This window comes from Falco peregrinus, chromosome 6, assembly GCF_023634155.1.
Source record: "Falco peregrinus isolate bFalPer1 chromosome 6, bFalPer1.pri, whole genome shotgun sequence".
Lineage (NCBI taxonomy): Eukaryota > Metazoa > Chordata > Aves > Falconiformes > Falconidae > Falco > Falco peregrinus.
Window position 1 is genome coordinate 63,625,535 of NC_073726.1, and position 14,724 is coordinate 63,640,258.

The 14,724-nt window shown below is 37.7% G+C and overlaps 2 protein-coding genes across 2 annotated transcripts in view; one reads left to right on the plus strand and one right to left on the minus strand.

The window, feature by feature from the left end:
- On the plus strand, positions 1–13,432 carry SYCP3 (synaptonemal complex protein 3). The gene is made up of 9 exons (XM_055807664.1): positions 1–1,539; positions 3,250–3,397; positions 4,572–4,647; positions 5,764–5,798; positions 8,104–8,221; positions 9,324–9,423; positions 10,187–10,285; positions 13,009–13,113; positions 13,254–13,432. Exons 2-9 carry the CDS (start codon positions 3,268–3,270, stop codon positions 13,305–13,307), a joined length of 717 nt encoding a protein of 238 aa, XP_055663639.1. The 5' UTR covers positions 1–1,539; positions 3,250–3,267; the 3' UTR covers positions 13,308–13,432.
- CHPT1 (choline phosphotransferase 1) overlaps positions 13,172–14,724 on the minus strand; it is a 22,771-nt gene continuing 21,218 nt past the window's right edge. Inside the window, exon 9 of the mRNA XM_055807653.1 lies at positions 13,172–13,333. Within this exon, the coding sequence (XP_055663628.1) occupies positions 13,289–13,333 (45 nt within the window). The 3' untranslated portion in view covers positions 13,172–13,288. The remainder of the gene's footprint in view (positions 13,334–14,724) is intronic.

Here is a 14,724-nt window from a genome sequence, read left to right on the forward strand (position 1 = left end):
AGTAAGAGCCCAAGAGATGTAGCATAAACTTACTGAGAAACATTCATTGAAAATCAGTAATAAAATCTGTGTGCATGGTACCTGGAAAAGAGGCAAGCAAGCGAAGCAGGGTAAGATGTGAACAGTATTGTAGTTGCAACTAAGCACCCACCCATGCAGGTGCTCCTTCCTGCTGGTAGGATGAAGGAGAGAAATGGAAAGGTAAAAGTGAGAAAAACTTTTAATAAGTTGTAACAGTTTAATAAGTGATAGGCTAGGAAGAAACACTAACCAAAGTGATGCAAAGGGGGATACTGAGACACTGTATCTCCCCAAAGGAGGCTAAATCCCCAGCCAGTCTGTGAAGACCAAACTCACAGCTTTTATTGCAGAGCCTGACGTATGGTATGGAGCACCTCCTCAGTCAGTTCAGGTCAGCTGCCCCAGCAGTGTCCCCGCACTGCTGGCTGGGGGGGGGTGAGGAAGGGCTCGATGCTGTGCCAGCCCTGCTCTGAGCAGTGCTGCGCCCATTCAGCCATTGCCAGCAGCGGTGGGGATGCACAGCATGGGCTGCTGTGAGGAAAGCTAACTCCACCCCAGCCCCACCCAGTGAAAACTTGAATGTAGTGAAGGAAATACTAAATAAAATGTCTCAAATGGTTGAGGTTAATGAGAACAGTGTAAATGGAAATAGCAGTAGGTTGTTGTTTTTTTTTTTTAATTTAGGTTTTTGTATTTGGTGTTCGTAAGTAAAGATCGGAAAATCCTGTGGGAACAGCGGAAAAATCCTAAACCATGTAGTTTGTAAAAGTTAACCTGACTGGAGAAAGACTGCCTGTTTGTGTTGACTTACGGAAAAATCCTTCCATGGCATTGCATCCTGCCCTACCTACACAAGAACAACATATTTTGCAAACTTCTTGTTGTCTGAATGAACAGTTAAAGCCATTTCTATAAAAAAGAATAAAAGGAGGTTAAAGGTCGGTGACATTCAATCGAGTCAAGCGCCTCCTGAGGGTGCCGTGGGGCGCGTTACTTGGCGTGCGCCGCGCCGGGTTTCCCGCCTTTTTCCTCGGGGGTGGGTGGGGTGGAGGCGAGAGCGCGCCCAGTCCTCCGCGCCTGCCGCCGGAGCAGTCGTGTGTGGCGGTGAGGGGGTCGGGAGGGCGTGAGGCGGCCTGCCTCCCTGCCGCTGCTGGGGGCCCTCCGTGTGAGGCGGCGAGAGTGGGGAACGAGGCCATCGCGCGGCAGGGGGGTGAAAGATGTGGGGGCTGAGAGTAAAGGAACAGGGTTAGGACACTGTGACGCCCCTTTAGCTTTTGGCACCCCAGTGGCTTCCCCCCTGAAACGTGTTCTGGGGGTGGGGTGGGCCCAAGTCTCCCATGCTCTCAGAGGTAGAAACAGGTGGGTCCCCTGGTGAAAAGCCCCACACAGGAAATTAACACAAATACCGGTTTATTTCATATCTTTTGGGGCAGGGTGAAAAAAGGAGGTGAGTTTCTCTCAAAAATCATCCTTAAATACACAACTGTGGACTGGAGATACTTGAATCAGCTAAAGCAGGTAGCTACACGGTATGGATGAAGGCTGTATGGGGTTGCGAGGTTGCAAGATTGTTTTGAAGTGTATGGAGGGACTGGGAAGTTGTGCTTTGTGTACTGAGTTTCAGTACAAAGAAAAGTGCCTGCATCTGAGATAAAATGTGCTTGCAGTTTAAAGTTGCAGTGCTTTGGCAGCACAGTCAAGAGATGCACAGCCAGATGCTGTACTAGTACTTGCCTTACATCATGTTTTCAACAGACACAGTAATTGAAAAGCAGAATGAGTCTTGAAGATTTTGATTTCATTTAAAAGCAATTTTAATGTAAGAACTTCTGATTTTCCAGTTAGTAATTTAAAGAGATAGTGGTTTTGTTTTTCAAGAGGTCTAAACCCCCTCATTATATAGAGATGCATCAACCTCAGAAAAAGCTGGATATTAAGAAGCAGTGTTCCTTATTTAGTAGCTTAGTGTGATCATGTATATATCCATGTAACATGTATTAAAAAAATATATATTTTTATAGCTATGGACAACTAGTTCAAAAAATAAATGGGAAACTCAGGTGTGTGAGACAGGTGTTAATGCTCGGGAGACTTCACAGACCAAGAAATGAAAAAGATCTTTACTGGAGTTTGCAATTTGAGTGTGTGAACCTAATTTTTAGATCTGTCTTTGCCCTGGTTTGTGGAAAACCTATTGATATTTCTAGCCATGTTGAACTGCATCTAGAATGAGAAGTTTATTCACTGCCGAGTCAGGTCTTGCTCAGTTTGGAAAACAGGCTACTTGCAACCCATTTCTTTTTCTGCATTCTGTCCATCTTCCAAGTAATCCTGTTATTTTTTGAAAGGTTTTTTGAAGTATATGTTATGTGACACAACTTGAAATGCTTCATACCTCTTGCTATCAAAGATAATGAGAGAAGAAATACTTCAGCAAGGATTCAGTATCTTGCTATTTCCTTTTGTATTTATATATTATTTCTATTGTTGATAAAGTGCTAAGGAAAAACTGATTTTATTTTGTCACTCGTGCATTTAATGATTACAACTGTGCTCTTTTCCTTCTAAACAGATATTTTACTCCTTGAATATTTACAAAAAACCAATATATAAAAGTTATTACTAAAGTAATTAATATTTTTTTCATAGGGCAGTGTATTGGCAAAATGCTTACAAATACAGAAGCTGCCTTAGTTACATTACAGAATGCAGAGGCGTAACATATAAATAAAGATAATTCAGAAACTGAAAGTTGTTCAGGATTTTTAAAAATGGCATGTGTGTCTGCATGTTTGTCTTTCTTGTGTGGGATGGCTTGTAGAATCAGATTGTCCTTTATGGTTTATCATTTCTGTATTTTGTACAATAGAATATTGGCATATCTTTTTGAGTATGCAGTGCTGGATATGGCAAAACACATAATAAACACGGAAGATGAGCCAGCAGGCACCTTAAGAAAGTGCATAATTTACTTCCTTGTTTTTCAGCAGAATCAAGTATGTTCCTGCTAGCTCTGGTATTATTTTTTTTTACCCTGTTCTTAAAAGCACCCCTTACGGGTAATCCTGTGGATTATCTCAAAACTAAGTCGGTTTGACTGCTTGAATATCCTTACAGGTGGAGACTGTTACAGGGCTGTCCGTAACAGGTCCATGTAAGCATGAAAGTGTATTTATCTTCAAAGTATTGTGGGGAAAGTTATGTAACAAATATAACATACCATTTCAGTAGGAACAAAATCTCATTATGGCACCATCGGGAAGAAAGCATGGAGGAAAAGCTAGTAAAGCAGCCCAAGAGGGTCAAGCCATACCTGCCTATGACTTTCAGGAGGACAGAAAAGAGCTGAGTGGATCGGAAGAAGATATTAGAGAAGGTGCTTATGTCATTATTTTTTTAATTTATTTATTTTAAACATGAAGTTTATAATATTTCTGACTACAAGTAGAAGTGAAGGCACTTCTGTGTCAGCAAGTGTCTGAGTAAGTATGGTTCAAAATGTTTGTGACAGCTAACTTCCTGTTCTGTAATTTTGATTGGTAAGAGAACACAATAGAATAGCTCTGTGTAGTGCACTTATATGTCTTAAAATTATAGGTGAAGTCTTCAGTAGAGTAGGATTTTGTTACATGATTTTGATACCTTATTTTAATTCCATATCCTTCTATCACCTGGTTGCATATAACATTGTGAGATCAGGACAGAACGAAAGAAAAGCTCTGCTTGCTTGTATGGAGTGCTGAGTCAGGTAGGGTAGTTGGAATCTTAATGCCAGCAGGATTGTGAGTAATTCAGGAAGGATCTGAACTGAAGAAAAGAAAGGAAGAAGCAGAGAAAGCTGAGGAAAACAGAAAAGTCAACCAGGGAATTCTTGTTTGATTTTGAGGGAGTGTCATCAAAAAGTGGACTTCTGCTTAAAAATGCAGTTATCATTCATCACGTGATAGGTTTTTTGTAAAGTGTGATGTAACTCCATTTGTGGATTTTTGTCTTTCAGCACTTATCTCTGGGTTTGTTTCTCTTAATTTCTCACCTTCTTCATTTGTTTAGACTAAATTCTCCCCCTTCCCCCTGTTAGTGAAAATCAGAGTGCCAAGGATATTTTTTTTGGAAAGAATATAAACATCTATTTGTGACTGTGCTTTGTTAAGTGTCAGAGTACCTAATTTCAGTACTTTACAGTAAATGAAATTCTTACAAATTGGGCTTTTTCAAGTTTTAGATTATTTTTAACTTTCTGATGATTGGTATATTGCAAGTTGGGAATAACGGCATAGTAGTGGGCAGAGAAACTAAAACTGGTTGAGAACAGTCTAGAGGAACTCAAAGCAGTGCCAGCTGAAATCTAGCCTTGCAGAATAATTCACCGCCATCTGTCAAATCCAGATTCAAAGTTTTAGGAGCTACATGTGTTAATGGAAGGGAACTGAGACCCATGAGAAATGTTCAGAGAAGTGGCATTACAGAAAAGTAATTATACTTCTAATAATTCAAATTACCCCTACAAAATATAGGATGTTTCTGTAAATCTTTTTGAAATTTGTATTAAGGTGAAACACCGGTAATGGACAAGCATGTAAAGAAAAGACCTTTGGTGACTACTCGTGTGGTTCCAGATGATGTTGGGTAAGGTTAGGATTTCCTGTCCCTCATGCCCCCCAGCAAAATAAGCAAGCCTTAAATAGACACCGATTTCGGTTATTCAATATGCTTGTTGTGCTTAGGTTTGCGTTTTCTTAGTATTTGATTCAAAAATCAGGTGACAGATGGTGCAGTAATTGTATGTTAAATAAGAAAATATAACACTTTAAGTAATTCTATAGTTTCTTTGTAAATACTTGTGAACATGCATAAAAATTGACATGTATGAGTTCTTAACATTCTTCTTTCAAAAGATGATTTGTTTTATTGAAAAATGTTGATAATTTCATTTTTTTCCCACTGATGTTAGTTGCTTGAAGATATTAATAGTACTTTAAACGATCCAATTACTGCATGAAAAAAAAAATATTTTTACAGATAAATCTTATGAAATTCAGTATTTACGGACAGTGAAAATGTAATTAAAAAGTGTATGTTGAAATAGTTTTTAGCAAGATTATAGCTGTTGAGTCCAAGATAAGGGTTTTTCCTCTCTCCTGCCCCGCCCCGCCCCCCCCCCCACCCCCCCCCCCAAAAAAAAAAAGAAAAAGTGATATCCTGTAGAGAAGATATAAAACAAGATAAACATTTTCTTTACTCACCGTGTCCCCTTTTGGATATGTCCACTATTGTAACACTGCCTTACACAGTGATGTTTTCATCACAAAGTTGTTTTAAAAACCACCCTGCTCTTTATTTGTCCTGGATTTTTCTTACTGAACCCGTCATGCTAACTTATTGGACTTGTTTTCATTTGATGTTCCTAATACCTTTTGTGTTTTCTTCTTGTATAGGGAATGATCAATTTTATTTACTGTCCTCCCTCACTCAAGACTTTTTAAATGCCTAATAATGCCTTTTAACTGGGGTGTGTGTTAATAGAGTCTAGTAAAATTTCTTTTAAAAAGCAAATTAGTGTAAAAAAGAGACCTCTCACAGGAGCAGAAAAGCAGTGTCACTTTTTATCTTGTAGAACAGTAGCAGCTCTGTCACTGCTTACAATCAATAAGCATGTGAATAAAATGAGTTTTAAGCATATACAACATGTCTTATTCTAAAGTCAGAAAATGGGCAAATAAAGTTTTTAAACACTTTTTGTAGGGGTGAAGTACAGAATATGCTGGAAAGATTTGGAGGTAAGTACATTTACATTCTAATAAATTAAAAAAAAAAACTGTTTAAGTTGCAGATTTGGCAGCAATTCCTTACCATAAAATAACTTCGAAGATTTACCTAAAATGACCAGTCTTTGTAGCATTCTTCAACATTTTTGAAAAAAGCCAGTTGTCAGAAAAAAAATTATATCCAAGTAGGGAAAGAAGGGAATAACTGCATATAAAGTGAGATGTCATTACCTATACTAACACAAAGAAAAAAGGGGAAGATGCATGCGTGCTTTTGGTTATTAAGTCCAATTTTAAGATGAAGGTTAAGAGGTAGTGATTATATTGGAGAGAAAAGGGACAATATGAGTTAGCTGTTCTTAGTCAGTTTTTTGTTACAATGACATAGAAGAGACTGGGGATCACAAGATTTGAGTGACAAATTAGGGGCATGTAAATCTTAGTATAAGCAGCTAAATAGAACAAACAGATTTAATTTTAGACAAGGAATTTTGAAAGTAGATTGTAGTTGTGAGTTGCGATACAGAATGAGCTAGAGAGTAGTCTACTCCACACCTTGAGAAGTCTAGAGCACAGGGCATCAGTAGAAAAGAGAATTTCAGCAGTCAGGAGGAGTACAAGTTTCTAGTTAAGCTAAATAATGAGGATCAGTAATGCCTGTTGTCTCACGATAAGAGATTTATGCATGTCACCTAGCTGGATTTAGTTCAGTTATAATCAGATCCTCAGATGACTTGACTTACAGCTAAATTTCCGGCTGAATTCTAGATAGTTGACAGGTTAGAGAAAAAAACATTTTACTTGTAAAGAATGTGTAATACATATCATAGTAACAAAAGTATCAAAAAGCTGTGGAAGGAAGGGAAACCATCTTAATACCAGTATGACATGCTCAATAGCTGATTAATGCTTTCATTGTGTGTGTAAGGAAATGCTGTACATAGTCATTACTTGCATGTAAATCTTAAGGTGGAAGAGGAGTTAAAGGGTTTCCTTAATCCATGAATTAAAACTTTCTGCTGTTAAGGTACATATTAGAATGCTATTACCAATCTAACAATCTAGATAGGAGGAGGATTTCAATGTTAAAAAGCTAGAATTGCTTGTTATTGAAGACTCAAAAGTAGGATGGAAGGAAGGAAAGTGAATGGATCAGAGATGGGATGCTGTCTGCTCAAAAATAGGTTTGGCATTAGCAGGAGCAGATGCCTCTGCAAATTAGAGGGAAATGCTTCCTGAAATCTACAGTGAGAAGGAAAAGAAATTGCTGTATTAACCTTAATCTGTGACTTGTTAAATCTCCAAATGTAAAGTGAAACAAACATACTAATTTATAATAACTTTTTAAAAGTACTGTTTCTCCAAAGTATGAAAAAGTTTGTCATTCATTCATGACACAGAACACATGTATGTTCACAGTGACAGTAATCACATACTACTTTTTATTTATTTTTGAAGTCTAAGTAATTTGACTATTACTTTGAAAAATGTGTTTTTTCTAGAAAAAAAATCAATTATAAAGTGTCAGCATAACTAAATTCCTTGAAGGTCTGGAAGGTCTGTACTGACACTGCAGTCATGCAGCTAATCTGATGAGGATTTTCATGATGTGACTAAAACATTATTAGACACTAGAGAAATGAGCAAGATGTCTGTACTCAGGTTTCTGCAAGGTATCTCTAGCTCTGGAGACTTCACAGGCTGTGATATGTCCAAATACGTTTGAAGATAATGCAGTGTGAATTGGATAGTGGTTCCAGTGTTTCGAGCATGTATGTGTGCTTATTGTATGGATAAGTTAGAAGTGCATCTTGGACCACAATAGTCAGTAGGGCAACACCTGATGACAGTGTGTAAGGAACTGATTTATATGTATGTAATGGAAGTACTTGCAGCTACCCTGAGTTCAAACCGCTGGCCAGTTTCAGTTCACTACCTACCTACTACCATCCTGCCTTGAATAAAAGAAGCTAAAGCTGGGTCACATTGCAGTAGGTCCTGTTTGGTCTGGCCCGAGAGAGATGGCACTCGAAGCAGATGCTAGAGAAGTTGGTGGGGCTGGGATGAGCGGCTGGAACTGCAGAGGCCAGCTGTTGGGTAGGGTGTTTGGGGGGCTTAGGGAAGCTGCACCCACACACCAGTGCCAACAGCAGGTTGAGGGACACTCTAAACAGCAGCCAGGAGCCCAGGTCACATTAGCTTCCCTCCATTAGAACACTGCTTGTTTCCTTCTCCAAAGTATAACTCATCAGCATTTTCAATAAAAGGCACGATGTATCTTGGTATGCTTAATTTCTCAATATTATTTGATTTTTAGCTGACATTAACAAGGCTCTCTTAGCTAAGAGGAAAAGATTGGAAATGTATACGAAAGCCTCACTCAAAACCAGTAACCAGAAGATTGAACAGGTTTGGAAAACGCAGCAGGAGCAAAGGTAGCATTTATCCTTGTTTTTCAAACCTATGAAAGCAACTTCATTTTTGTGTCACAGCATAGCTAGGTAGTCCATCTTCTTGCAGTTAAGTAGCAAGTAGTGTATCTACTAGTTAAATAACTGCCCACGTCTTCTGTTTCTGCTGTCTCTAGTTGTGTCCACTTGGTTAGATTGACAGTAACACTTTAGCATAGTTCTTTCTCTTTTGAATGGAGAAACTTAAGATTTGGAATTTTGAGAGCAAGGTATCCTAAAGGGCTGGTTTTATTTGTATCTTTGTGGAATATGATCTCTTGGTGTTGTTTTTGTCTTTTAAACCAATGTTTTTATTTTTTCCACTTCAGTTGGAATTTTTGTTTCTACTTGAAAACTGAAAAACGTTTAGTTAGTAACATACCATCCTGGTTAAGAAAGAAAACAATTTTCACTTTCACATTGTAAATAATTGTAAATAATTTTCACCCTACTAACATTCCTTTCACCTCTGAAGGCATATTTAATTACTACATCTGATATTACAGGTAGAGCAAACTTTAAAAATGAGACAGCCAAAACCTGAAAGTCAGCAATACTTATAATTGTCTTTTTATATATGTATTTATTATATATATTTACATAATATATAGAAAATATATATTTGTATAACTTTTAAAATGTTATATATAGAAACTGTCATTGACAAAATTTAAGTTTACATAAAGAAACTAGAGCATAATGGACTAATGAATGAGCTAATAAACTTCATTATAAACCTCTTGTGTTAAAGCCAAGATCTGTAGCTTGGTTGGATAAACACAGTAAATCTCAGAAAACCTGACACTGTTAGGAAGAAAAGTTGCTGTAATTTTTTTTTTAAACTGAGTTTTGTATATGAGTGTTCTGTCCTTATAGTTACATAATCCACATTCACTCAGAAAGTGTGTGTCTGTGTATGTGTGTTCAGTTTTTCAAAACATGAAGTATTCAGTTATAGCCAGATGTCAAAATAGCCTGTTTCTTTATGCCCGCTCCTTTTATTCTACTCCATGTGTGTGTTGCACCTCAGCTTTCTTTGTAATTCTTCATAGCATTTGTCATATTTATGGCTAGTGTCTGTTTGTAGGCAGAAGCTCAATAACGAGTTCTCCCAGCAGTTCCTGACTTTATTTCAGCAATGGGATGTAGATGTGCAGAAAGCAGAGGAGCAGGAAGAAAAACTAGCGGTGGGTTTCCAGCATGGCTTGAGTTTCACAGTATTTTCACCAGGAGGGAATATTGTTGTTTAGACAGTCAAGAAATGTAAAAACACTTTATGTAGTTTAAACAAACATATGATTGTTTGCCTTGGTTAAAAAAATTAATTCAGGTTTGGTGACTCAAACTTGAATTAAGTTTTCGTGCATTCATAAAATTTATTGCAAGTTTATAAATGGCAATTAGTCATGCTGTAGGAAGTGTATGGCTTGAGAAAAGCCAAGACCATTTATGGAGAAGACAGATGGGTGCAGTTTCTGTACGTCAATATTCTTTGGGTTCAGGGAACAAAGGAGTAAAGGAAATCAGTTGTCTTTTAGCATGTGTTGCCTAAAAATATGCTTGTGTATAATAAATGTGTGAGAATTTATCATTGAAAGGGGATAGGAGCTATACAATGGAATGTAACTGTATTTGTACTCCCATCACATTTGCAAGTTTTCCTTTTCCCTGGGCAGCACATTTCCCTGGGATACCCTCAAAAATGGTGCCAGATAGCAATCCTCACAGGGATAACTCAGGTTGGAAGGAACCTCAGGTGACTTAGGGCTTAATCCAGTCTTCAGTCTTTCTTTAATTAACAAGAAAAACTCTCCAGGCAGAGACCTATGTTATGTGACCCAGATTTCCAGAGAAGGCAGAATTTCTGATTCTTATAAATGACATTAGTGTTGCTGTCCAAGTACTTTTTGTTAACTAATGTGATTATTTTTTATTTTGCTTCTGCTTCAGAATATGTTTCGTCAGCAACAAAAAGTTTTTCAACAGGCAAGAATAGTTCAAAGTCAGAGACTAAAAACCATTAAGCAACTCTATGACCAGTTGTTAAAGGTACAGTAAGTTTTCTCCTTAGAAGGCAGCTGATCCTTATCATATGACTTCAGAAAGCTGTATTAATTCAGCCTTTATGAAATACAGAGATCTAAGGGTCATTTAAGGAAAATAACAGCCTTGCATGAATATTCATGTTACTATCTTTCCCTTATTTGTTAAGAACATGGCTTGTTCTCTCTATACATGCATACACATTGCATCCGTTTAATGAAGGATCCAGTTAAATGTGTTCTCACAGGGATCTGCTTGGCTTGCCTGCTTCAAATATTTAACCATAATCCTCAGAACATACTTGCTAAACAGAGCAGAGTTTTTGTACCAGTTGAAAGGTTATATAGGTCAGTTAAATGATCAAGATTTTATCTTAATTATTCCCTTAGATTTTTGAATGTATTTTAAAAAGTGAAGCTTGACAATCTATTAAAAATACATCTCAGGATTCAATTTACTGCTTTTATTACTGCTGGCATATGCATCCCCCATAATGAGAATTAGATAGCAATTTTTTCTGTCATTAGCCTTTCTAGCTATTGCTGCTGCATGTAAGGAAAGTGGTCCTTAAAGAAAATCAGTTGTAATTCCCTCAAAATTATTGAATTAGAACTCCCTTCATCTCTTCCTAAGCAACATTCATTAGGAGGGGATTCCTCTCTGTAAACTGGTATTCCAGGTAAGCATTCACTAAAATTGTTAATAGGAAGAACCTGATGGAAATAATGTTTTATGGAGAAAACAGGCCCAGCTGGATGGTTATGTCATCAAGCCCTTTTAACTTTCCTGTTGTTTTATGCATAATTTTTGTGTTTGCTGGGTGTCCCTACAAACACTATTGCTTTTGGACAGTGCTTACAGAGATAATGTATTTGAAACACAATTCACACTCGTCAACTGTGGTGTGGTTTGATTTTTTTTCTTTTTTGATGAAGTAGCTAATATACTAGATAGCAAACAAAAAAATGAGTACTATTCAAAAATTTGACTTTTTGGTAAAAAATTTTCCATGTCATTTTACATGAAGAACAAAACACTTTATCCCAGAATTTCCTTCCCCCACTGTTTTTCTGAGGAAGGTATTAGAAATCTGAACTGTGAGAAAAATGGGGGTACCCTCAATGATAGGTTTTGTCATTAATGTAGAGGCACACTATCATAGAACCACTGAAGGGCTGAGGTTGGAAGGGACCTCTGGAGGTCATCTGGTCCAGCCAGCAGGTGGTACAGCAGGGCTACCTAGTCAGTTGCCTAGGCCTTCTGTCCAGATGGCCTTTGAATACCTCCAAGGATGGAGATTCCACAGCCTCTCTGGGTAGCCTGTTCCAGTGCTCAGTCATCGTCACAGTAACAATGTATTTCCTGATACTCAGACAGAACCTCCTGTGTTTTCACTTTGTGTCCACTGCCTCTGGTCCTGTCGCTGGGCACCTCAACAGCCTGGCTCGATCTTACTTTGCACCCCTGCTTCAGGTACTTACACATATAGGTAAGATCCCCTCAGCCTTCTTTTCTCCAGGCTGAACAGTCCCAGCTCTAGGCCTTTTCTCATAGGAGAAATGCTTCTGTCACTTAATCATTTTTACGGCCCTCTTATGGGCTCTATCCTGGATGTCCATGTCTCTCTTGTACTGAGGATGCAAACTAGACACAGCTCTCAAGGTGTGGTCTCACTAGTGCTGAGCAGAATGGAAAAATGACCTCCCCTGAGCTGCTGGAACACTCCTCCTACTGCAGCCTTGGAGACCGTTAGCCTCCTTTGCTGCAAGGGCACACTGTTGGCTCATGTTCAGCTTGGTGTCCACCAGGACCCCCAGGTCCTTTTCTGCCAAGCTGCCTTCTAGCTGTGTAGCCCCCAGTATATACTGGTACACGGGGCGCATTCAAGTTGTCATTTTCTGACAAACTTTGATTTCTATTCAAGTCATTTCCTAACTGGTCCCTTTTTGAAATTTCAGGTGATAAGTTTGGGGTTTTTTCAAGTCTGGTTGCTTAGAAAAATAAATCTGAAATAGAGCAACTCTTAGTTTAAGATAGTTGAAATTTACTGAGGCTATTACAGAAGCATTAATAAATAGTAACAGTTCCAGAATGTGAAAAATGTCTTCATCAAAGATGAAAAACTGAACAGAATGTTCAAGTATTACTTTGATTTTTCTCCTCAAGGAAGATCAAAAGGTAGAAATCAAGCCTCAAATGAGCTTAACTAAATACAAGTCAAGAAAAACACAACTACAGACATGCATACAAGTTAGGTATAATGGTATGTACAGAAGGGAAGATGACCTTTACTTGGCTTACCTGGGGAGGTGTGCAAAAGGAAAGAAATTTAATGGGTTTTATAGTCCTTACTTCAGGTTTCCAAGGTTGTCATAATATTGAACCCCTATTGTTCCTGACAGATATCTGTTTAATCTTTTCTGGTATAATTCTTTATTGAAATGCAGGATAACTAGCTGAGACCTCACAGATGCTGAGTGGAGGGGGCCATTTCCTTCACAGAGGCTGTATTGTTTCACAGGGTGCAGAGTGTTTAAACGGGAATATAGACTCTAGTTCAAAGTCCTGTATAATCTCTCTGTCAAAAGTTTGTGACAAAACTAATCAATTATCAGTGACCATCGCTCCTGTAAAAATTAAATTTTAGTCTGAATAATGGTTTGTTTACTTGTTTTAAATGAACCCTTTGACACTGAGCAGTTTTGAATTAAGATTATCCTTAATTTCAGAGCATGGAAGAGCTGGAGAAGAGCAATGAAAATCTTCTAGCTGATGCACAATGTGAACTTCGCAAGGAAATGGCTATGTTGCAGAAGAAGATTATGATGGATACTGTAAGTAACAGATTTGTGTAGTCAGTTAAATGCAAAAATAGAACATTCTATAAAAAAGTCATTTTACATTCATTTAATGAGCACAAAGGAATCATATTGATATGGCATTTGTTCAGTATTATCTCCTTTTCTTGTAACAGCAACAGCAGGAGATGGCAACTGTTCGCAAGTCTCTTCAGTCCATGTTATTCTGATGGCTCAATGGAGAAACAACTTGTACCTAAGTAACACGATACAAGTATAGGCATTAGCCATAGAGAAGTATGTTAAGATTTAAATGTCTTAAAGTTGATATTAAACGCTTTCATGATTGTTCTAATCTCGTGTCTGATAACATTGTAGGAAAGTATATTAGTAAATTAATGTATATCTTGCCAGGGTGAAAAAAAACCACATTTACTGTCTGTCTGATTAACCTTTAACTACTTAATACTCACTTTCAGTAGCACTGGACTGTTTAAATTGTTTCACTTCTTGTAGTGACAAATTGTAACAATGGGAAGAATTAATGAAAAATGCATTACCCAGACTTTATGTAACAACTTCAAGACTTTAAGTAGGTTGTGCAAATGGAAGCATTTTTCGCAAGCTGCAGACTTCAAGATTTTCACAGTTTCAACATTTAGTCTGCTGACATATCAGTAGTTATAAAAGTTCACAGAGTATGACATAGCTCATGTAAGATTGTTTAATGATGTATATTATGGTAAAGTAAATTTGTTAACTTTTGTTAGGCTAGCCATTGTAATATCTTTGTACTAGTAAAGAGATTTATGAACTGGTGTAGCTTGTCCAAAAAGCAGGTTTCTTTAGTTGAATGATGAGCCGAGTATCACAGCTTTATATGACATCTGCTCAAGTAAGCATAATTAGATATTATGCATTTGGGGATATATAGTTCCTGTAGAACTACCGCTAGAAGTAATCTAGCTCATTTATTTAGTACAAGTTATTACAAGCCTTTGAGATGGGAGTATTACTTTTTGCAATTCCAAATGACTATTGATGCAGGGAGGTTTAAGGTTTTAAGGATAAAGATTATCTTTCATGTATCTCATTACAGTGAATCAGTATAAATTAAACAATCAGCTTAGCTTGCATGCCATTTGTTTTTACAGAAGACCATTACAACTGAATAGCCACTTATACAAATTAGGTAGTTCCTAACATATTTAATGCTTATATTTAATATAACAGCAGATACAACAAAAACCATGCACACCCCCACACACTCAAATGTGATGTTTTCATAACAATGTACTTCAAAAACAGTCCATACAGATTCTTCTCTCCCCAGCTTACTAGCATTTTCAGTTCAGAATCAAGTCATGTGGTGGTGGCGTTCCAGTTCTGGGAGCCAGAGTAGCGATGGCTAACTTACAGAAACCTCAGCTGCTGGGCTGCAGCTGAAGCTGAACAAGCAATCGGTATGGAGTGCTTTTTGTTCTGCGTCTGCTTGGACTCAGGGAAGGAGCAAACACAGAAGTTACATTGCGAGAATGATGTATGAGGCAATATGGGCTGCCGGTGGGTAACAAGTAACTACGCTAATTTGTAACTGTGCTGCTAAGTCTCAGCCCCCTAAGGATAATCAGCTGATGCTATGAACTA

Excerpts from the sequence above, each read along its gene's own strand:
- SYCP3 (XM_055807664.1), top strand. The coding sequence starts at position 3,268 with ATGGCACCATCGGGAAGAAAGCATGGAGGAAAAGCTAGTAAAGCAGCC. Across the intron at positions 10,286-13,008 it reads TCTATGACCAGTTGTTAAAG|AGCATGGAAGAGCTGGAGAA; the intron begins GTACAGTAAGTT and ends CCTTAATTTCAG. Across the intron at positions 13,114-13,253 it reads AGAAGATTATGATGGATACT|CAACAGCAGGAGATGGCAAC; the intron begins GTAAGTAACAGA and ends TTCTTGTAACAG.